We start from the raw sequence: 25,832 nt of genomic DNA on the forward strand, positions 1-25,832 counted from the left end.
GACTCAAGCTGGCTGTGTCTGAACTCACTTCACAGGTGACTACTTGGAAGGGTTTCAACACCTTGCAGAACATGGAAAGTATTTTCAACTGAGCTTGAGTAAGGTACATTCCCCCTCCTCTTCCTATGTCATAGTATGCTGTGTAGCTCTGAATGACTTTTTGCTGTTCCTCCACCTGCTAAAGCATCTAAAGGGTGGAGTTCCTCCTTGTAATTACCTCTTGCTTCAGCTGGTGGCAGACCAAATTCAACATTTCATGCAAGTGCTGCAATCTTAAACATTCGCCTCCAGACATTTTTGGGTCACAGAGAGCATCTCCTGCAAGGATCTCTCATTTAAAAAAAAATTGCACCACAAAGTTGATTGCGTGAGCAAAACATGGGACATGTTGGAATTTTCCCAGCTGCAATGCTCTCACAATATCAGTGGCGTTGTCAGAAATCACAAATCCTGAGGAGAGTCCAATTGGGGTAAGCCATTTTTCAATGACTTCCCTGAGTTTTTCTAAAAGGTTGTATGCCTCTTAATAAAACCGATGATACACAGAGAAGCCTGCCCCTGAATGAGCTGCTGTTTCTCAGATGCTGTTGTTGCTGCTGAAGGCAATACACCCACCCAGCGGGCTGTTACAGTCATGTAATCTTGTGTTTGCTCTGTTCAGCTTGTCCACATATCTGTGGTTAAGTTGACAGTGGATGCAATAGCTTTTTGGAGGCCAATAATTATGTTTTTTTAACATGCTCCCGCGATCGGAGACGCGCATTTGCGTCTCCATAGGATTGAATGGAGTTGCAGTCCCGCGATTTGGGACGCGCCATAGCATATCGTGGTGCATATCGCGATGCGCGTGCATGTTTGTGGTGCATTCAGCTACAATGAACTTGGGAGCATCTGTAGGAAAGATAGGAAAACCTGTGCGATAGAAACGTGTATCTGTGTAACATGACAGTTAGGAGCTTAGTGGCTGGTAGTTTATAATTTTCCAGTTTATCACTTTCCTGAGCTTAGTACATCTCCCCTTTATACCCATTTTTCACCAAAAACTCAGGTCTGACCTGGATTTTCGGACATGGTTCCAACCAAGGTCAGACCCAAGATAGACCCCGTTTACACTGCACTTTCGATCTGGGTTATTCCTGGGTCAGCCCCATTCACACTGTACCCGGATCTGCCCTGCTAAACTTGTGAGGTCATAAAAAGTAGGAGGTGACTTCTCCACAGCCACCAATCAGCTCATTTTAGGCATGACCAGGGTTGGAAAACTCGGGATGCACCATTAATACCCCTTTTACACCAACATAAAAAGCCAGGGTTGATGCACGTGAACGCGCATCAACCTGGGATTTTTGTCAGTGTAAATAGATTCACCCGGGGTTCCAACGTGGCTAGTTTTCAGGGTTGACCATGGGTCGTTCCCGTGGCACCCTGCAGTGTAAATGGCACGATCCATGTCACGATGATCCGGGTCGTGCTACATGCCAGCTTCAGTGGTGATTGTAAATTACATAATCTTCAAGCATCTTCTGCAACGCTGGAAGAGCCGGGTCACTGCAGACCTGGCTCCGGAGTGAACGGCACCGACTCGGGAATGTCCTGGGTCGGCGCCGCAATATGAAAGGGTTCTTTGCTGGATCTGATCCGGGTTGGAACAGTGGGGTCGATTCAGACCTGGACGCTAATCTGCACTCTCTAGCTGCCAAAAGGGGCAGGGTATGCAAATTCCTTGATCGCACTGTCTGGTGTAAGGACGCCCTCTAAGGACGCCGAGATCGACGGCAGAGTGAGCACACGCCAGTATAAAGTCACCCACTTTTCTTTCTTAGCACACGTCATCTCCAGGAAGTGTATGATTAATCAGAACCATTGAGAACGATCGGACCTGCACGCAGCGCTTGAGGTAGACCCTACCCCACCGCAAGCACTGTAATCACTGCAGGCTGAAATACAACCAAAAGTCGTGTACAATGACACTTCCATGCTAATTATGCACACCCATAAAACTCAGTTTTGATGCCCAGACACACCTGCGTTCGCAGCACCACTCCCCCGTTCACAAGCACCTTCCCCTGTTACCACCCACAAATGGCACTATCTGTCACTCAAAGTAGCGGCCAGTCAGTGTACTATGAGCGCACGATTCCCGGTCACATTGACTGGTTCGCGCATGCATACAAATGTGCGATAATCGCCCATAGCGTGCGTTCGCGGCTTAACGTCCGTATTTGAATCGGGCCCAGAGTTCCAACTCCTGGATCAGACCCTACACTTTGGTGTAAAAGTGGCATTACACTGCACCATTACACTGGTCCATCGCGGGACCAACCCTGGTAGCTACCCGGGTTGGATTCCCAGGTCACAGGTGATTTTTCAGGGACCCTTTTCCACTGAGCATCTACCTGGGAAGATTGGTTGGTAGTTTATCACTCTCCAATTTATCACTACCAGGGAAGACCCAGCAATAACCTGGATTATTGCAGTAGTGGTAAAGGGGTATTCGTCTCAATACAGGAGCCTGGTGTGAATGAGCTGCACTGAGCAGTATGATGTAGCTATTTTTTCTTTAAATTTGTGTGCTATTCGCACTGCAAATGCAGCGAATCGCCACTCGATCTGTACCAGAGATGCCAGGCTGTGACTTTAACCACACAGGAATTAGTTTTAAATATGGACAATGCAACATGAGATGCACAACAGAACTAGGCATGCAAAAAGCCAGGAGCACTGCATTGTGCGACTTCATATACAGTTTCGGTGGTTTTGTCGCATTGCATTGATGCAAGATTTGTTTGCAAAAAAGGAGTGAAAAATATGCTTGGCGCAAGTCGTGATTCATGGGACCTGACTCGTTGAGAAGGGCTGTTTGGCACGACTGCAGCAAAAGAGGACACATCTGTAGATTTAGTTGGATGACAAATTGGTTAGAGGAAGAGTCTTGATTTAAAAGGTTTTTTTCTACCCACTGTGTCTGTGTTTTTTTAACAGTCTTTTTCTATGTGGCAGTACAGGTCCCAGATGGCTATGGTCACCATGGGTATGTTGGCACTTGTAGTTTTACAAGTATCAGTATATCCAAGCAGTTTGTTGCTGTTTGGAATTGCTAGCACCTACTCCGGCCCGCCAAGAGCCGCGGCGGATCCGGGTAATAGGGGGAGTGGCCTAATCGCAGGAGGCCTGACCATGCCGCCTTCCCGGAAAAAATTAAACAGTTTTGCAGTGCCGCTGAACCCCCTCAGCCCGGCACAAAGCCAGGGGGGGTGCGATCAATGTGATCGCTCCCCCCTACAGGCATAGGAGGCTGCTGGGCTGCTGTGAGGGAGGGAGGGGGAGTCGGGCCAGACCCGGGCCCCTGCTGGGCCCCTCAGGAAGCCCGGGCCTGGGTAATCTGTACCCGCCCCCCCCCCTCTCAGCACCCCTAGACCTACTGTATAGTGCCACATACAAAGATTCTATGGGGGAGATTCAATTGTTTTTAAGCGGCAATCTCCTATCACTTTAGATGGGACAATATTCAATTGTTTACATTGCTGGGTGGCCATTACTTTTCAAGCATGTTGCGCCCAAATACACTGGGTTTAGCCACTTAAAGCGTCTAAATCATCCAAAGTCTTGGTTAGATCACCCAAACTACAATTTGGGCATGTAACACATGGACTTCTCGATGATTTCTGTTGACCACCCCAGGAGGGTGCAAGGAGAAATACGGGCTCCCACAGCATTAGTGCCCATGGGCAGTAACAACTGAATAATGCAATGGGAGCTGCGGTTGCACTACAACAATTGAATTGCCCCATATGTTTTTATTCATTTAACCTATGATCCCAGCACCGGCAGGGGTGTTGGGAGCAGTCCCATTGCTTTCAGCATAAGGTCATTTTTTCCTAAAGGTTGTTCTATTTATTTTGCAGAACTAATTTCCTTAGGGAATTCATCCCCATGCTGACCAAGCTGTGTCACATTATAATAACATGACCAGCCCAGGTTGACATAGCCTTGTGTGGCTTCAAATTTTTCAGAGGGACCTCATCCTGTTTGTTCCCCCCATAATTTCCAAAACAATTATATGTCAAAACAATTATTTAAATTTGTCAGACAGATGCTATATACATAATATTTAAGGTGGTGCTTTATTACAGCAATTCACAGTAAAAACATAAAAATATACAATACTTTCCCTTTGGTAGGTGACGGTGTAGTCCTAAATGTTCACACAAACACACACTATATATATATATATATATATAATATGTATATATATATATATATACATATTTACAGTTAGCAGTTATTTATACAGTGTAGCGCACACATTCAGCAACACGTATATACTGTGTATAGTGAAAATTTTCAAAACAAGTACATGGGTGTGTTGTATAATAAAGATCCGTGTGTACAATGACAGGGAGAATAAAAGTAGCAAATACATATGGGTAAGGTGTGGATTACGGTGAGAGAGACTAGGGCGAGGTGGTTGGATCCTAGGGAAAAACCCAAAAGGTATTACAGGTTGAGTCTCCCAAATCCAAAATGCTTGGGACCAGGGGTATTTTGGATATCGGAATATTCTGTATTTTGGAATATTTGTATACCATATTGAAATGTTTTAGGAATAGGGCCCAAATCTAAAAACAGAATTCATGTATGATTCATATACACCTTATACACACCGCCTGCAAGTAATTTTATACTGTATTTTTAATAATTTTGTGCCTTAAACAAAGTTTGTGTACATTGAACCATCAAAAAGCAAAGGTTTCACTATCTCAGTCATACTGAAAATATTCCGTATTTCTGAATATTTGGATATGGGAGACTTAACCTGTACACAATTCACAAATTCCCTAGGATTGGGTTTTTGTGGAAAGAAAACCCCACATCCCATAATTTAGGAAAATGAACAACTTTATTGTTACGGAGACTGGTGATATATCGCATCCTGGTTATGTACCAGATATAGTTTATCACTCACACAGCATCGGGGGATTGTTCATTTTCCAATTATGTAAGATAAAGTGAGATGGCGCCCATACAGATGGGGGCGTAGGGGCATGTCAACTCTATTTTGGTGAACTGACTCACCGTGGTCTCACTAGGAGAGGGCCGTGCAAAATTGCAAATCTGTCAAAATTGATAACATTTATATGTCAATGTGATTTTCTTCTTGGATTAATGCAAAAGACTGGGGAGCAAATTTTACTGTTATGTGATAGAAGGGTGTGATTTAACCCCCGTGGCCTTTTGCTCAGATGCCATATTATCATACAGGCCATTGGACAGAGGATAGCTCCAATTTTAAGCAAATGGCAAAAACTGTCTTCACAGTTGGAGACTCTTTTTGGCACAGATATAAACAGTGATCATCAGTTTCATGGAAGTAACAGTTAGAGCAGAACACAGCATACAGATGTGTACTCAGCTCTGTGCTAATGCCATACATGTTCATCCCAACACCTCTGAGCAGTGGGTGTAGGGGTAATACTTATTTTATTTGTTAGGAAAAAACACACACATATAATATATATATATATATATATATATATATATATATATAAACTAATTTGCAAGTGGACTACAGGTCCCAGCAAGCACTATCATGCCAAATTTTAGTGGTTATCGGGGTATGCTTAAACTAAGTTCCAGAAGCTGCTGAGACCTCCAGTGAACCTATAAAGCTGAACCTATGAAACACTGACTAAATTTGTACAGTACACCACAGTTCTATTAGGGTCAATAAAGACTTCCTACTAAAGATTCCTAAAGTTTTGGGATGCCCACAATTAGATTACAACTATTTATCTACCTAAAAGCCTATGAGATGATATGCTCTCCTGCCTATTTTATCACGTTTTCATTTTATATGCTATAATTTAGAATTTTATCAAATACAGAATTTTTTTATGCATAATTAAAGCTTATGTACTTAGGGCCTGATTCAGACCCGGACGCTATTTGCGTCCGCTCGCTGGCTAAAAGGGGCCGGCTATTTAAATCATGCTCTCACACTGCAACGCGTAAAGCCTCCCACTAAGTAATAGCGAGCGGCCGCACTATGCGCTCGCACCTGTATAAAGACGCCCCTTTGCCACTCGCAACACACGTCATCTACGGCAGTTTTAAGATTAATCGGGAACATCGAGAGCCATCGGAGCTGTTCGCAGTGCTTGTGGTAGCCTTTTCCCACCACAACATTGCGAGCAGTTTTGGCTAAAATACAACCCAGTCATGTGTGTAATGACAACGGAGGTGTGCAATGTAACGGGGGTGTGGATGTTCGCACATCCACACCCCCGTTTTCAAGCACCTTCCCCTGTTATCACACACAAACGCACTGTCACTCAAAATAGCGGCCCGACTGCGGGCTACGGGCGAGTACTTTCTCATCGCAATATCTGGTTTGTGCACGCGCATTGCGACTCATACACATGCGCAGATTGCAAAAAATTGCTCAATGCGAGCGAATGCAGCAAAGCGTCCGGGCCTGAATCAGGCCCTTACTACATAAGTTCATTTTATATAGTCTCTCATTACCATATATAAATATTCAGAAATATACAAATGCAAAAGTTTATTCATAAAACTATTTAGCAAAACTGGAAAATGCAGCAACAGTGTAAAAGTACCTATTTGGTCACAATGCACACACACATATTTCCCACCCTGCCATCATTTCTTTAACTAGTTTTTACTGTTATCAGTAAAAATAACCCAAATTACATGCCAAATCATTGTGTTGTGTTCTTTATCTGTTACTTGTTGTGGTTTTAGAGTGCTGACCATCAACTCATAGCCGGCATCTACCGTTAACAATGTTTAGTTAACTAACTCTGGTACAGAATTGTAAACTGCAAGCAAATAAATTAACATTTTATTTTTTCAGGCAAAGATGACCCAACAGATGCAAAATCTACAGCTTACGCAGCCCAAAAAAATCAGTGCCCCTTCTTCACCAAATGCAGCCAAGCGCCTATATCGAAACCTCTCTGAAAAACTAAAGGGTAGCCACTCATCGTTTGATGAAGCTTACTTTAGAGCAAGAGCTGACCGTTTTCGGAAACCCTCTGTTGTAAGTAATATTTCCTTTCAGCTAATATGAACAGATAAAATTAATGAACAATGTTAATTAACAATGTTTTTTTTATTTTTATACTACAAAATCATGTTGTTTTTTTCTTATCTGAGATTCGTTATTAGCATTATTTTTATTATTATTATTATTATTATTATTATTATATTATCTTTTATTTATGAGGTATCAGATAAATCTGCAATGCTGCGCAGTGGGGACACAGAACAAACAAAACATATCATGTACAGAATAAATTAGATGTGAAACAGAAAGGGAGCTGCCCTGATTCAATTTTCTTTTGTTTATAAATCATTTAGGAAGCACTAAGCATTGCGTTATCAAAGAGGTACATCCCGCCTCTCATTGGGTACATACTGCGTTTGATTACCGCAGTATGTACTTACAAATGTGATGATCTCTCCCGATAAGAGCTGTCCTCTGTGATGCACAGAAGGACGTGGACCACGGGGGGAGAAGGGAGGGATCCGATTGGAATCCTCTCAGGTGTGGCTCCCGATAAGAAGCCCGATAAAAAGCAAAACAAACACACCCCCTTTACTTATATATGCTTTGAATTAGGGATGTGCAGGCTCGGTTCTACTCGGTTCCGTTCGTTTTTTTTTACCGAATCTTATTGGCTATCCAAAACTCGTGACAGCTGAAACCCAATAAGATTCTGGAAAAAAAAACAAACGGAACCGAGTAGAACCGAGCCTGCACATCCCTACTTTGAATCAGCCCCCCCATTAACACTCCTGTTGGATATCAGTTAAAACTGAAGCAGCTCAAAACAAATTTAAACCCCACAACTACAAAATACCAACAACAAACTGAGGCAGACTACAGACCAAACTTGGCTTTGTGTTATCTTTTTGTAGAAAATGTTAAGGTGGGAACACACTTGCCGACCTCCTGATGCTACGGCTGATGGTGAATGATATATCGAGCAGGTGGTACACACGGCACGATCCAGTTATTCACTGGCACCTCTGACTTGCTGGCGTCAGCAGCTGGGTCGCTTTGTCGTCCGTGCATGCATGCACGGACGATGGAACGACCCCGATGTCGGCCAGCGGGGGCGCATAGATGTGCTTGATATGTCGGCCCTATCCGTGTGATCAGATGACGTATGTAGTGTGCACGAGTACTCAGAATTACTCTCCTTCTCTTGGAGACCCTGCCTGTCAGTGACTTTATTAGCTGACAGCTGTGTATAATGGTCTGATTTACCTCCTTGATTGTTATTTCCCAGTCTTGTTTTATTACTGTTTTGTTCCTAATTGTAAAGCATAATGGAGTATGCTAGCGTAACCGTTAATAAATGCAGCCCTGTCTGTTCACACAACAGCTAACCCTACTGAGACAATATCTCACCAACTCTTGCATTTTAGCAAATCCTCTACTAACATGGGGGCTTGTGTTCTTATGCATCTTTATTTTGCATAAAATATGAATTTCTGTCCAGCGCAGGCAGATTAGTTCACATCTTGCAGTTATGATTCCTTATGTTTAGAAAGGGGTAATAAGGAAAGAAAGTGCTGTGCAGATTACGACCAATACTGTAAGGCCATGTTTACATTATCTGGATACAGGGCCTGATTCACTACCGATCACAACTGCGATTACGCACGCAATAGGCTGATTGTTGCGTTATGCGTATGCGCAAACCGGCAACTGTGATCGGGACTGCGAACGCAGTGGCTACGCACACCCATCGCAGAGTTATTGACACGAAGCACTGTTTGGGGGTGGTGATGGGGGGTTGTCGAAGAAATGCAGGTATGCCAGTGCATTTGAACGCTGTTGCATGGGTGTGAATAAATTATCCACTGCGATGCCATACGCTGCTTAAATGCGTGCGTAATCGTTATTGCAATCGCAGTTGCGATTGGTAGTGAATCAGGCCCACAGACACATATGCAAGGAAAAAAATCAAAGTGCTAGGATATGCTTACTTACAATATAGGAACAGTGGTTGTAAAAACTTTATTTTTTTAAAAACATGCAATAACATGTATACAACGATAGACTGTACGATATATTGTAAAAGGATCTGTGCATAAATTGTGCATACATTATTAATCAACAAATTATGACCACCAATGATGTAAGAGGCAGGTTTACAGATTCAGTTTTACAGACCATAAATGTCTAATACGGAATCTGGTGAAACATGCTAAATAGACAGGAAACAAATGGACACATGGGGTATATTTACTAAAGTGAGAGTTTTTAGAAGTGGAGATGTTGCACATAGTAACCAATCAGCTTCTACTTTACATTTAACTTGCACCTTCTAGAACATAATAGTTAGAATCTGGTTGATTACTAAGGGCAACGTCTCCACTTCTAAAAACTCTCACTTTAGTAAATACTGTTTCCCCCATACTGTATGCACCTGTCTGTTGAAGGTGCTCTGGGTCTCATTCAGACCCGCTCGCGAGCGCAGGACTCTCGCAAGCGGGTCGATGTTACCCCAATGCGCATGCGCACGACGGAGAGAGCTCCGTCGTGCGCATGCGCGAGACCCAGACAGCGACAGCCAAGCTGTCGCTCCAGGTCTCGCACCAAAGGGGGCGTTCTGTCGATGGTGACTGACAGCACGCCCCCTTTGGTGGGCGTGCCATAGGGCGTGGCAGCCAGACGGAGGCGTTCCCGTGGGAACGCCTACCGTCTGGGTCCGGCCCCACTGACATCACTAGTGATAGAGCCAAAATCACTCCTGGGCTTGCGGCAGAGAGACCCTACCGCAGGGTCTCGTCGCAAGCCCGATGGTCGCGATAGTCTTGACCATCGCGACCATCATCATGGACGCTCGCTATAGCTGTGGGTGGTCACCCACAGCTATGCGAGCGTCCAAGAGGCTGCTCCATTTTCAGGTAGGAGGGCCCTGATTCAGAGCGAGCGCTCTGGTCAGAGCGTCCGGCTCTGAATCAGGCCCTCTATCCCTTGTTCAGAATATGCATTGAACATTATTGCATCTGGACCCCTCCCATTGTATAGAAATCATCAGCGTTCCTGCTAAAGTTGAGACCATCTATTTGCATTACTTAACCCATTCCCTGTGGAAGGTTCTCTCAGTCCTGTTCTGAGCCCCTTTTTTGCTTCAGCATTAATCACCTTTCCAATACAGAAAAAAACAGGATTTTATGTAGAGGTTAGCACAATAAAATCTGCACTTTTTTTCTGATTACTTTCACCATCTCAATTTAAAAGCTTAATATATATATATATATATATATATATATATATGTATATACACAACAACAAGACAAGGGGGCACTGATAGTGCAGTATATTTAGAAATATCAAATGAGTGAAGAAAAATTGTATGAGTACATTTAAAAAACTATTTCTTAATCTTATCTCAATGCAGTTTTGCTTGAAGGTGTGATAATTTTAGAACCGACTTCTCATTTTGTTCAACAACTCTGTATAGCCCAGCCCCAAAGACAAAAATAGAAAAAAACTCATAGGGTAGTATATAAAAAATATCCTTTATAACAATTGTAGATTAAAAACTCGTACATTAAAAATTCTTAAAAATAAAGCACATCAATCAAACGATATTCACCCAACCCAGGATCTGATCTGGTCTAACATGAGTGGTACCAACTCCTGGGGATTCTCAGCAACCGTAGTAATTCCTTGGTGGGTGCAGTTGATGTACAGCCAACAGGAACCTCCAATGCGTTTTGTTTAGACAAACTTCCTCAGGGATAAGGTTCCTGTCTTCTTGAAGGTGCTTAAATAGGGCTATGACATCATTATGGTATTTGGGCCCTGATTCAAAGCCAGATGCTCTGACAGAGCGCTCACGCTGAATCAGGGCCGTCCCTCTGAATTTTAGAGCGCCCACCAACAGCTATAGCGAGCGGCCAAAAAGATGGTCGTGATGGTCAAGACCATCGCGACCATCCTGCTTGCGACGAGACCCTTGTGGTAGGGTCTTATCTGCCGCAAGCCCTGGAGTGCTTTTGGCTCTATCAGAGCCAAAAGCACTCCCACTGACATCACTTGTGATGTCAGTGAGGCCGGCCCCATGGGAACGCCTCCATCTGGCAAGCCACACCCCCGGCACACCCACCAAGTTTTTCCATAAAGTAGCTCTGTTTAATATTGTCACAATTGGTCACCAGACAATAGCTAATATGCCACACATCTGTTCCACAAATTCATTATATGCCACACAGCTGTTTCCCCACTTCATAATTATGCTACGCACCGATGCCTCAATACAGATTATGCCATGCATTTCTCCTTTTAATAAATATGCCACACACTTGTGCCTCCACTACCTAATCTGACACACATTTGTGCCCACAATACATAAGCCACACAGCTGTGCACCAAATTTATTGTATGCCACATAGCTGTGAATTAGGCCACAAAATGCTCCACAGGGGCACTGAGAGGGGGGGGAGTGGGTACTAATTACCCAGGCCCAGGCTTGCTGGAGGGGTCTGGTGGGGGCCCAGGTCCAGCACCTCTCCCCCTCCCTCTTACATCACAGCAGCCCAGCACAAGCTGCTGTGTGCTGGGCTGCACTGGGAGACTGCTCGTGGCTGCTAAAGCAGCAGCCGGAGCAGTCTCCTATGCCTTTGGGGGGAGCGATCACGCTGATCGCACCCCCCATTGGCTGTGCACTGGGCTGAGGGGCACACGGCGCTGCAAAAATGTTTTTTTTTCTAAGGGGGTGTGGCCACGCCTCCTGCGATTAGGCCCGTCCCCTGTTGCCTGGGCCCGGCGTGGCTGTTGGCGGCCCTGATGCTCCCAATGCGTATACCACACATGTGACCCACATTATTTTTATGCCATACAGCTGTGTCCCCAATATAGTATGCCACACATCCGTGCCCTAATACATATTTATACCACACATCTGTGCCCCAATATATGTCAGCATCTATTAGCCTTCCACACACAGACTGCCAGCACTCATTAAACCTCTCACACACTAACCCTTTCAGCACTCATTAACACACACACACTCCCCATGCCAGAACTCATTAACCCCCTCCCACACACTCACCCTGCCACCATTCATTAAGCCCCATACACACACACACTCTGCCAGCACTCATCGAACCCCAAACACATAACCACCCTGAGAGACAGGCTGGCACCTGGAGAAAAAGATATGAATGGAGTAGAGGGAAGGGGCCACAGCTGCTATATATACCACACAACAAGCAAGAGTACAGTTCTGGGGACTGGAGGAACTCCTACATCAGCCGTGGTCAACAGTAGTCCCAGCAGGTACTGATAGAGACAACCTTCATTTTCTTTGTGGACTCAAAAGTGCCCTTCAGTGGCTGGCGGCCCTAGGCAACTGCCTAAAGTTGCCTAATGGTAGCACAGGCCCTGCACATAAGGTGTGTCTACATCACACCACATCACATGAGGCTGTAGGGCTTTTGAAGTGCTAGTGCACCTTCGAAAGCCTCCCCTCTCCTGAAGAAACCACTGTACTGCACCAGTAGCAGAGCTCACCCTGGTCTATTATATAGAGCAGTAGTGACCAGGACATCATTCCAGCAGTCTTGATTTGGGGACAGAAGGACAGTCCTCTAACCTTGGATTGTCTCATCTGAATTGGAACAGTTAGGAGGTATGGCTTACTGACTGGCTTTGTCAGCTATCAAAAATTGGATTTCTACTATTTAAAAAAAAAATAAACTTAAAAAGTTTGGCAGGAAATTAGACTTGCACAAACTATTATTAATATATGATTACAAATCTCAAAACGAACCTTGACAATAGATATCAGGAAAGCAAAAAACAGAAACTGAAAGATGGTGCACAGATGAAAACTCAGTGTGCTAAAGAAATTTCAAGTACATACTGTAAATAGAAAAAAAGCTTTTTAAAGTAATAGAGTTAGGAGTCAGGACACTAAAAGGTAGACTGTTTAGATTGTTTGTGGCAGATGATGAGGAAGCTGACCTTAAATGCATTCATTTAAACAGTATCCCTAAAGGAGGGAAAATATTAGGAAATATGATGTGTAATAATAACCATAAAATCAGTCGCGTAACTATAAATTTTGCTCCCCCATGCCAAAAAAGTTTCAGGTGCCCCCCCCACCCCAACACCCAAAGATCAAACACACCCAAAGACTACGTTTAAGGTGTGTGGTTACATGATACAGCAACATGCCTTACACATTATGACACACTAAGAAATGTCACTTATAACACAGTGTGCCACACCGGAATGCCCCTTACAACACATTATGCCACACCGGAGTGCCCCTTACAACACATTATGCCACACAGCAATGCCCCTTACACATCCCACACAATAATGCCACATATAACACATAATGACATACAGTAAAGCGCTTATAACAAATTTATGCCATGCTGTAATGCCCCTATTTCACATTATGCCACACTGTAATGCCACATACAACACATTATGCCACACAATAATGCCCCTTACACATTATGCCACACAGTAATGCCCCTAATAGCACATTGTGCACACAGTAATGCCAAGTACACATTATACCAAACAGTAATGCCCATTACATCCCACCCTGACAGATCTACTTCACCAACCCTCCTTTCTGCTCCTGCCAGTCCGTCACCTCAGCTCAAGACAGGTTGCACAGTTTTTATGTCCATGTAGAACCAGATTATTGGGAACATAGTTTATAACCTGTAAACTGTGTATCAAATTAGTTCGCCTTATACAGTGCACCCTGTAGTTGTGCCCCAAAATGCAATGCCCCCTGTAGTAGTGCCCCTTTTGCAATGTCCCCTGTAGTAGTGCCCCTTATGCAATGTCCCCTGTAGTAGTGCCCCTTATGCAATGCCCCCTGTAGTAGTGCCACTTATGCAATGTCCCCTGTAATAGTGCCCATTATGCAATGACCCCTGTAGCAGTGCCCATTATGCAATGCCCCCTGTCATATTGCCCCTTATGCAATGCCCCCTGTAGTAGTGCCACTTATGCAATGCCCCCTGTAGTAGTGCCCATTATGCAGGGCCCCCTGTAGTAGTGCCCATTATGCAGGGCCCCCTGTAGTAGTGCCCATTATGCAGGGCCCCCTGTAGCAGTGCCCATTATGCAGGGCCCCCTGTAGTGCCCCTTCTAGTAGTTAGCCCCCTGTAGTGCCCCTTCTAGTAGTTAGCCACCTGTAGTTAGCCCCCTGTAGTTAGCCGCCTGTAGTTAGCCCCCTGTAGTTAGCCTCCTGTAGTTAGCCCCCTGTAGTTAGCCCCCTGTAGTTAGCCGCCTGTAGTTAGAAGCCTGTAGTTAGCCCCCTGTAGTTAGCCGCCTGTAGTTAGCCCCCTGTAGTTAGCCACCTGTAGTTAGCCGCCTGTAGTTAGCCACCTGTAGTTGCTCCCCCCTCCGCGCGCACACAAACAAACACACACACACAAAAGAAAACAACACAAACACTTACCTTTATCCCTGCTCCAGTGCTGCTGCTGTCCATACCCCGGCGTCCGCTCCTCGGCACTATGGGAGTGACGTCATTACGTCACTCCCATAGTGCTCTGCGGGACCCGGAAGACGGAGCTCACTCCTGAGCTCCGTCCCCGGCGTCCGCTCCTCGGCACTATGGGAGTGACGTCATTACGGGACCCTGCGGGACCCGGAAGACGGAGGTTGCTCCGTCCTCCGGCTGCCGCCGGGGGTTTGAATAGGAGCCGGGCACCCTCCATAGTTACTACTACTGCCCCCGTCGCCCCCAAGCTACCCAGCGCCTCCAAGCCACCGCGGGGGCTGCGGGGGCAGTAGTTACGCCACTGCATAAAATGCTCCTGAGATGGTGATAAAGAAAAGAAGAATATGGAAGTGTACATTATGCTGTCGTCCCTATTAAATAGGCTCTCCCATGCCTTTCATTAGGGATGTCCTTTGAGTGCCGATTACCGTTTGTATATATATATACATACCGTTTGTATATATATATATATATATATACAGTCAGGGGCATAAATATTGGGACATTGACAGAATTTTCATATATTGGCCTCTATTCACCACCGCAATGGCTTTGAAATGCAACAAACAAGATGTGCTTTAACTGCAGACTTTCAGATTTAATTTGAGGGCAATTACATCCAAATCAGGTGAACGCTGTAGGAATTACAACGGTTTCTATATGTGCCTCCCACTTTTTAAGGGGCCAAAAGTAATGGGACAAAATAAACAATCCTAAATCTAACTTTCACTTTTTAATACTTAGTTGCAAATCCTTTGCAGGCAATTTCAGCCTGAAGTCTGGAATGCATAGACATCACCAGACGCTGGGTTTCATCCCTGGTGATGCTCTGCCAGGCCTCTACTGCAAATGTCTTCAGTTCCTGCTTGTTCTTGGGGCATTTTCCCTTCAGTTTTGTCTTCATCAAGTGAAATGCATGCTCAATCGGATTCAGGTCAGGGGATTGACTTGGCCATTGCATAACATTCCGCTTTTTACCCTTAAAAAAACTCTTTGGTTACTTTTGCAGTATGCTTCGGGTCATTGTCCATCTGCACTGTGAAGCGCCATCCATAGAGTTCTGAAGCATTTGACTGAATATGAGCATATAATATTGCCCGAAACACTTCAGAATTCATTCTGCTGCTTTTGTCAGCAGTCACATCATCAATAAAGACAAGGCAACCAGTTCCACTGGAAGCCATACATGCCCACACCATGACACTACCACCACCATGCTTCAATGATGAGGTGGCATGTTTTGGATCATGAGCAGTTCCTTTCCTTCTCCATACTCTTCTCTTCCCATCACTTTGGTACAAATTGATCTTTGTCTTATCTGTCCATAGGATGTTGTTCCAGAACTGTAATGGCTTTTTTAGATGTTGTTTGGCAAACTCTAATCTGGTCTTCCTGTTTTTGTGGCTCACCAATGGTTTACATATTGTGGTGAACCTCTATATTCACTCTTGTGAAGTCTTCTCTTGATTGTTGACTTTGACACATATACACCTACCTCCTGGAGAGTGTTCTTGATTTGGCCAACTGTTGTGAAGGGGTTTTTCTTCACCAGGAAATAATTCTTCTGTCATCCACCACAGTTGTTTTCCATGGTCTTCCGGGTCTTTTGGTGTTGCTGAGCTCTCCGGTGCATTCTTTCTTTTTAAGAATGTTCCAAACAGTTGATTTGTCCACACCTAATGTTTTTGCTATCTCTCTGATGGGTTTGTTTTGATTTTTCAGCCTAATGATGGCTTGCTTCACTGATAGTGACAGCTCTTTGGATCTCATATTGAGAGTCGACAGCAACTGATTCCAAATGCAAATGTCACACCTAGAATCAACTCCAGACCTTTTACCTGCTTAATTGATAATGAAATAATGAGGGAATAACCCACACCTGTCCATGAAATAGCTTTTTGAGTTGATAGTCCCATTACTTTTGGCCCCTTAAAAAGTGGGAGGCACATATTGAAACTGTTGTAATTCCTACACCGTTCACCCGATTTGGATGTAATTACCCTCAAATTAAATCTGAAAGTCTGCAGTTAAAGCACATCTTGTTTGTTTCAAAACCATTGTAGTGGTGAATAGAGGCCAAAATCTGAAAATTCTGTCAATGTCCCAATATTTATGGACCTGACTGTATATATATATATACATATATATGTATATATTATATATATATATATATATATATATATATATATATTAGAAACAAACAATATGGATGGCACTCCCAATCACTGTAATAAAAGTGGGTTTCCTCCGTGGATAGCAACCACATATATTTTCTATGTCAGCGGCACACCAGTCAATAATCACAGAAGGCAGGAATCAGATCGACGTTTCGATGCTTTAATGCATCGTTTTCAACTTGAAAATTAAGCATTAAAGCATCGAAACGTCGATCTCATTCCTGCCTTCTGTGATTATTGACTGGAGTGCCACTTTTCGTGTTTTGTGTTTTGGTTTTGGATCTGGATCTTTCTTCGTTTTTTGGATCTGGATTGGTTTTGCCAAAACCACCCTTCCGTCTTTTGGGTTCTGGGTTTTGTGTTTTGGATCTGTATTTTTTTGGAAAAAAGCATGAAAATAGCTAATATCACAGAATTTGTGGGTTTTTTCTGTTCCTATGCTATTATTAACCTCAATAATATTAATTTACACTCATTTCCTGTTTATTCTGAACACCTCACACCTCACAATATTGTTTTTAGGCCAAAAGATTGCACTGAGGTAGCTAGATGACTATGCTAAGCGACACAAGTGGGCGGCACAAACACGTGGCCAATCTAAGAATGACACTGCAGTCAGGATGGCAGTTTGAAAAACTGGGCCCCAAACAGTACTTAATGCAAAGAAAAAAAAGAGGTGCAAGATGGACCTGTCCTTGGGCCCTCCCACCCATCCTTATGTTGTATAAACAGGACATGCACACTTTAACAAACCAATCATTTCAGCGCCAGGGTCTGCCACACGACTGTGGCTGAAATGATTGGTTCGTTTGGGCCCCCACAAAACAAGCTGGCAATTAATCTGTCCCTGCACAAACTGGCTCTACGGAGGCAAGATGTCGTCCTCATCCTCCTCATCCACCGATTCCTCACCCTCTTCAGTGTTGTGTACATCCTCATCTTCACAGAGTATTAATTTGTCCCCGCTGGAATCCACCACCACAGGTCCCTCTGTACGTTCTGGAGGCTGGTCTCCCTGGAAGAATTGATAATTCATTTTGATGAACATCATCTTCTCCACATTTTGTGGAAGCAACCTCCTACCCCTTTCGTTGACAAGGTTCCCGGCTGCACTAAACACTCTTTCGGAGTACACACTGCAGGGGGGGCAACTTAGGTAAAATAGAGCCAGTTTGTACAGGGGCCTCCAAATTGCCTTTTTTTCCTGCCAGTACAGGTACGGACTGTATGACATGCCTACTTGGATGCTGTCACCAATGTAATCCTCCACCATTCTGTCAGTGGTGACAATATCATATGCATTGACAGTAGACATGTCAGAAATTGTTGGCAGGTCCTTCAGTCTGGACCAGATGTCCAAACCGGCCCTTGACTTATGACACAGGCACACACTTGGCGCTGCTACTGTGTTGATGCACGTGCGGCTACAGCGCGCACAAGTCACAAACACAGAATTTTTTTTTTATTTTTTATTCAGGCACTTTGGGGGTTACACCACCCTTCAACAGAAGAGCCAGCCAGCCCTTGATTTATGACACAGGCGCATGCTTGGCGCTGCTACTTTGTTGATGCATGTGCAGCTAATGCACACACAAGTCACAAACACAGAAAAAAAATGTTTTTTATTTTTTGGAGCACTTTGGGGTTACACCCAATGTTGATGCACGTGCAGCTACAGCGCGCACAAGTCACAAACACAGAATTTTTTTTTTATTTTTTATTCAGGCACTTTGGGGGTTACACCACCCTTCAACAGACGAGCCAGCTGGCCCTTGATTTATGACACTGGTGCACGCTTGGCGCTGCTACTTTGTTGATGCACGTGCGGCTACAGCACACACAATTCACAACACAGAAAAGAAGAATTAAAAAATTTTTTCGGAGTGCACTTTGGGGGTTATACCATTCTTTAACAGATGAGCCAGCCGGCCCTTGTTTATGACACAGGTGCACACTTGGCGCTGCTCCTTTGTTGATGGATGTGCAGCTACAGCGCACACAGGCCCTCATTCAGAGCCGTACGCTCTGAGCAGAGCGCACGCTCTGAATGAGGGCCGTCCTCCATAACTATGGAGCGTCCTCCTGGACGCTCATATAGCTGTGGGTCACCACCCACAGCCTATACGAGCGTGCAGTTTGATGGCCGCGATGATCTTGACCATCGCGACCATCGAAACTGCGAGCCGGAGCCTGCGGTTGAGGTTTTCAACCGCAAGGCCCGGAGTGATTTTGGCTCTATCAGAGCCAAAATCACTCCCACTGACATCACTAGTGATGTCAGTGGGCCGGCTTCTGACGGTAGGCGTTCCCTTAGGAACGCCCCCGTCAGGGAGGCACGCCCCCGGCACGCCCACCAAAGGGGGCGTGCTGTCAATCAACATCGACAGCACGCCCCCTTTGATCAGACACAACGAGCGAAGGAAAGGACATCGCTCATCGCGTCTGGCGCATGCGAACGATGGAGCTCCCTCCGTCGTGCGCATGCTCAGTGCAGAACATCAACCCAATTGCGAGCGGACAGCCGCTCGCGAGTGGGTCTGAATCAGGGCCACAATTCGCAACACAGAAAAGAAGAATTTTTTTATTTTTGTTGGAGTGCACTTTGGGGGTTACACCACCCTTTAAGAGATGTGCCAGCCGGCCCTTTACTTATGGGACACAGGCGCACGCTTGTTGCTGCTCTTTGTTGATGCAAGTGCAACCACAGTGTACACAATTCACAAACACAGAAAATAATTTTTTATTTGGTTTGGAGTGCACTTTGGGGGTTACAGCACCCTTTAATGGTCAAGCCAGCTGGCCCTTTACCTATGACACAGGCGCACGCTTGGCGCTACTTTGTTGATGCACGTGCGGCTACTGCGCACACAATTCACAAACACAGAATTTTTTTTTTTTTTTTGGAGTGCACTTTGGGGGAGCACCCTTGATAGACAGATCACCCCCTGGACAACACTACAGAACCCCTTTAGGACTACAGACTTTATGGGACACTGCACAACACAGTCCAGCCAGCCCCTATAGACTTTGGAGTGGACACAGCCCCTATGGACAACTGGCTGCATAACACAGCCCAGCCAGTCCCTATGACAGCAGCACAACACAGCCCACTCAGCCCCTATGGACTGAGTGGACACATCCCCTATGGACAACAGCAGCACAACACAGCCCAGCCAGCCCTAGCTCCTACCCTCCCTTTTCACTGACCACAGCCGGAGTGACCTTTTAAAAAATCCAAAACCCGCGAGACCCGGAAGGCGGGATGATGACATTTTGCCTCTATTTCAGTTCCGAGTCAGGCGGGAAAACCCGAGGCGGACTCGGTTCCCGACTCGGATCGGGGGGGTTCGGATTTCAGAAATCCAAACCCGCTCATCTCTAATAAATATATATACACACACCTTCTAGTGTAATAACTAAGTAATTTAATAATGCTCCCGAGCAAAATGTGATCAACAGGTTCGCGTACCAAAATTGAACAATAATCTGTCTTATCTGCAAATAACTGCATTGAGGGCCTGACTCTAACGTGTACTGCTGATCGCAGATTCCCGATGTTTGGGAATCTGTGCAGGCGCCAGACCCGTTCTGCGCATGTGCAGAATCGGTTTGCGAGGCTTCAAGCAAACTGGCAGCAAACTGTGAGTGATTGACAGTTTGCTGCCATTTGTTGACGGGGAGGGGGCGGCGATGCCCTCCATTACTCGAAACGAAGACGTGACTCCGCCGTTGCCAAGGAGGGAAGAAGCCAGGATCTCCATCAGGTGATGGAGGTTTCCTGGCCTCTTCCTGTAAACTGCGGCAGATGGCTGTGGGACCCCATGGGTCACAGCAGCCGGACGATGTCAGGGCCGGATTGAGGGCCACATGGGCCTGAAGCTGAAAATGACCAAGGGCCTATTATGAGATACAGAGGAGGTGTGACCAGTGCTGTATAGGTGTGGTCAGTGCCATGTGGGAGTGTACACCCCTATACCCAATGTTTCCCTAAATATGTAAAAGAAAAAAATGCTTAATTTTGTGAGGTAAATAGAAACTACTTATGATTTATGGCTGACCGTGTGGAGAGCAGATGGCCAGTCAACATCATGTTGTCATGACAATGGGCCTATTTTTATGTGGAGGCCTGGAGCTGTAGCTCCATCTGCCCAATTGTTAATCTGGCCCTGGCCGATGTTACGCAGATTATCCGATGCTGCGTTGGACAACGCAGCTCGGTTAAGTAATGCACAGGAGGCATGATGCCTCCTGCTGCATTACCATATCTGCAGGGATTGCAATTGCAAAGCTGCCTGCGTGCATACATCATATATCTATAGCCTGCGTGCAGCTTTGCAATTACGATCCTTACAGAATCAGGCCCTGAGTCTCCCAGGAATCTTGATTTAGGACTTTTTATTCGGCCCAAAGTTGAGATACAAAATATATACCAATAATATATACAGTATTCAAGGAAAATATAATATAGTGCAATAATGATAAATACATACACAATAGTGGTTAAAGTGTATTAACCTCCACCTGTGTTTCCTGGACGGTGACTGGGGTGGGGTAGCTAACAGCGGAAGGTGTGTCATGGGCATGCCAATGTCAGGGAATACATCAGAAGATGCAGTTCCATTGCCACTGGTGGCCATATAATTATGGAAATTCTGAGCACTCATTGGGATACCTGATTGCAGCCAATGTTCTATCTATGGTGTGCCTTTGTGTATTCACTACTATTACTACATTCACCACTGAATCAGGCCCGTTTTCTGGAATTGACTCTATAATAGAGACTTGGTAAATTTTGCACAAACCAACAACAGCTTGTAGATAGATAGATAGATAGATAGATAGATAGACACCTTTTCTGCACTGTGGTCTGCTGAGGCTGTCCTCCTGGAGACTACCTGCTTGTTTTAGGCTTCTCTATGTCCCTGCTGCTCTCAGCCCTGGTCTCATGGGGCTACTACCTGCTACACCTGCTAATGATCCCTTAGTTTGAGGGGTTGCTGTAGTCTGACTATATTTTCTATGCTCCTGCCCTACGGATTTTGTACTTTTTACTCCTATGCCCACCTGTATTAACCTGCTGCTGTCTGGGGCACTATTGGTGGCTGTCACTGGTTCTGTTTTGTTGGGGTGCCCCTGGCCAGCTTTACTTACCTACCTGCTGGGCTTCCTCATGTCACTTTACCTGTGTCTTCCAGCTATACACATTTGGAGCTCTCGAGCAAATCGAGCCCTCCAACCTGGAGAAGTTTGCCCGTTCATCCACTGCTGCTTCTGAGACAAATACTTCTGTGAGGGATCATGCTCCCTCTCTTCCTTTTGAGGGTGCCGGTTCTGAGGGTAACCCTTCTTGCTCACTGCAACAATTCTTCAAGCAATTTCTTCCTCAGAAAGGAGGGTCGCTGACAAAATTAGTGAGGTGTATGTGGTTATTATTTGATTCATCATGATCTTCAAAAGATGCAGGAGAAGGTTTGTGAGGCCGAGCATTGTATATTTGCTCTCGAGTTTCTTACTGAGTCTATGTCATGTCAAATTGCTGATTTGAATCCAAACTATTTGACATTGAAGGCAGGCTATGTAGAAATAATTTGCGCTTCGTTGGACATCATAAGCTAGCTGGGGGATCCACTCCTGAAACCATCCTTGAGGTCTGGCTTCTGCGGGAGCTCATCTTCATGGTCTCCTCAAGTTGGATAATCATTCCATGTCAGTCTACCCAGACTTTGCTATAGATGTTTAGAAAAGTCATTTGGAATTTCTTCCTGTTAAAACGAAGCTCCAGGATCCACAAATTCAATTGTTTTTCCTGCCCATCTGAGGGTTGTGGCCAATGGCACTACTTACTACTTCAACTTTCCTCGGGAGGTGGATCTTGGTTGGAGCACAGGCGGCCTAGGGCTCCCCATTGATTCTCCTTAAGTATCATATACCCCAATTCCTACCACATAATGTTTCTTCATGTCTTCAATTACTTTTTGTTTGTTTGTTTGTTTGTTTACTGCTGTGAACTTCTTTAGTGTCTATTTCACTGGAGGGTATACGTGGGCTATCTACCTAAGTGGGTTAGCTGCTGCTAATATAGGGCCTGATTCAGAGCCGCTCGTAAGCGGACGCTCGTTCGCTCCGAGCGATGTTTGCCCAACTGCGCATGCGTACGGATCGTTATACGCATGCGCGAAGTAGTCAGTGCGGTCGAAATTCATGTGCTCGCAAAATAGCGAATGCCTGATAATTTGAGTGACAGAATGAGGCGTATGTGGGTGGTAACAGGGGAAGGTGCTTGAAAACGGGGAGTGGAGATCCGAACGCAGGCGTGCTTAAAGGTCAAAACGGGCGTTTTATGGGTGTGCATAATTAAAACAGCAGCGTCATTGACCACGTCACTGGGTTATTTTAAAGCCAGAACTGCTCGCAAGATTGTGGTAGCAAAAACCAACCACAAGAATAGCGAGCAGTTCATACGCTGGTCGATGTACTCGATTAATCTAATAAATAGCGGACATGACGTAGGATGCGAGTGACCAGGGGGCGTATTTATCCAAAAAATGACCGCAAGTATCAGTATCCTAACCACGGCATCCCGTACCCAACCCACTTTATTGCTGTGTGCTATTATTAGTATTTGGCTCATCTGTATTTCTACCCTTCTCTGTGTTGTACATGCTTTAAAATGCAGGATTGGCTGGAGCTATGCCTCCTAACTTTTTGTATGTCCATCCATGTCTCCCCCTTGTAACTCAGCTTGATGGGGTTTGCTAATGGTGTTGTGAGGGGACTACATCTGCTGGCATGGAATGTTCATGGCCGTAATGATAGCATTAAACTTTGTCTCGAACTTTCTTGAGACCTATAATGCTCTCCTGGAGGCTGGCGCCCTCCATCCTTCCATGTCTGAAGACCTTATTGTGGTACTTCTTAAAGGGAAGGACCCTCTAGTTATAGAGTCATCTCTATGAAATCCTCTCTAAAATGTTTGCGATCAGGCTTAATTCTGTGATTTGTGCACTCTGATTTTGAAGATTTACCTATATCTGTTAGTGTAAATCACAATATTTCCCTGTTGAGCTTTTTTTTTTTTTTTAAATGTCAATCTTCCATTAAAATTATTTATTTAAATGTTATGTATTACCCCTTCTGCTAGATAGCAGATCTACAGTATGTATTCATTAATGATCCTTTAGTTTGTATTCACCATTTGAGCCAGGCAGCCAGGCATGTGAGTGCCCGACTGGCCATCATAGGTTATTTCATCAAAATGACTAAAACTGTGGGAAGGTAATATAATGGAGTGTAATAATAGTGGCGATGTTGATGTCCAAAATTCTGCATTTATAAGACAGTTTGGAGGGTGTAATAGTAAATCAGTGGCAATGTTTTTTAATTTGTTATTGGCTGAAAAATACTAAAAAAAGCAGCATAGGAAAAAACAAATGGTGATGGGCTGTAGGAATTTTCTGGCTATTTACACTGTAGAGCATGTAAGTTGTTTTTGCATATAGAAAGTAGCAAATTAAATATGTATTGTAGCAGTAATATTTGTAGCCTGCCAGCATGAATCTGCAGTGATTGTATGTGTGCAGGTGTGATGTAAATGTGTTGCTGGAGCCAAGTGTATTTTAATTGATTTCTAACGACGTTTGTTTTAGGCAGCAGGTTATCCCATCTTCTAATTTCTTGCACACACCATTAATGCTTCACCATGAAGACAAACCAAGCAGGCAAGTCTTGCAGTATGGGCGTCTCTAACATGGGTGAAGGCTGTGCGATGCATCCTCTGAATCTGTTCATTCAATCTAGAGTAGGTCTGGGGGTATCAATGAAAAGAGGATATGTCTGATGAATAGAAAAGAGAGAATCTGTGTTTTTCTGTTTCTTTTAAACCTCAATATATTGGATGGTACCTTAGCGTTTGCCATATTTCCTCCAGCCAACAGTAATAGTTTTAAATTAAACGTGTGTGTGTGCGCGCGTGCATGCGTGTGTGGACTCCCTGAAATAGTAGCAATCTCCCTGAAGAGTCTAGCAATCTCACTGATTTTACCTTACCTCCATTATGAAGCTGTTATGTACAAAAAAAAACAGACATATATACATTCAAATGGGATCATTAGTATCATTTCCCTGCATTTGTTATAAGGCACAATGATCCCTATGGCTACATGCATTTTCTTTTATCAACCGATCTTACTAACTACTTTTGAGCTTGTTTACATTTGGATCTAAATCAATTTTATGACACGCCTCTCAGATTTATTAGTACGCGCCCACTGTAACGCGCGCTGTGTGCGTGGTAGCCTGAGAGGCCTGGGTCATCAGGTCTCTACTTTCCAAGGGAAAGATTCTTTTTTATCAAATATTCCTGTTACTGACTAATTAGTTTTGTTTGCAAACATGTATTAATTAGACCAATTATTATACTGTGTTGCATGTAGGGATGTGCAGGCTCGGATAGGTTCGAGTTTGCACGTGGAGTTCGGATTTTTCCCTCCAAAAAAACGGAACTCAGAACGAGGCAAAACGTCATCTTACATGGACGAACATCATCATTCCTGGACAAAAGTCCAGGAATGATGATGTTCGTCCATGTAAGATGACGTTTTGCCTCGTTCTGAGTTCCGTTTTTTTGGAGGGAAAAATCCGAACTCCACGTGCAAACTCGAACCTATCCGAGCCTGCACATCCCTAGTTGCATGATGAGGCTCTTGCTGCTTCAATGTGTAATATGTAATGTGGAAGTAAGCAGAGAGGTTCTACGTAAGAGGATCATGTGTATGAATTTATGCTAGTTTATATTTGGCTTGAAAAATAATATTTTGGTATTTATATTTAATTATATTAATCTATTCCTGATTATCTCTTCAAAATATACAATTTCTATGATATGTAGAAAACTCATCTAACTACAGCAATTAATTTACACAGCCCATACATTTTATGGTCCCTAATGGCCCCCATACACCTACCAATGGATCGCGAGATCCTGCGATGGGATCGGAAACGCTGATCCACTGGTCGGAAATGCTGACCTGCTATCGATGTTCCGCGATCCCTCGGTGGATCAATGAAATTTTTCCATGTTATATTTCACCGATGTGCCAATCACAATCATATTTGCCTTTAAAATACAGTCATAGTT

General features: G+C 44.5%; 1 protein-coding gene across 1 annotated transcript in view; it reads left to right on the plus strand.

Annotated features, from left to right (window-relative positions):
- Window positions 1–6,836: 6,836 nt before the first annotated feature.
- ANKFN1 (ankyrin repeat and fibronectin type III domain containing 1) overlaps window positions 6,837–25,832 on the plus strand; it is a 583,203-nt gene continuing 564,207 nt past the window's right edge. The window contains exons 1-2 of the mRNA XM_088473339.1: window positions 6,837–6,845; window positions 6,881–7,060. Of these exons, the coding sequence (XP_088329465.1) occupies window positions 6,881–7,060 (180 nt within the window). The 5' untranslated portion in view covers window positions 6,837–6,845. The remainder of the gene's footprint in view (window positions 6,846–6,880; window positions 7,061–25,832) is intronic.

This window comes from Taudactylus pleione, unplaced genomic scaffold (genome assembly GCF_031769625.1).
Source record: "Taudactylus pleione unplaced genomic scaffold, aTauple2 ptg000016l, whole genome shotgun sequence".
Taxonomy (NCBI): domain Eukaryota; kingdom Metazoa; phylum Chordata; class Amphibia; order Anura; family Myobatrachidae; genus Taudactylus; species Taudactylus pleione.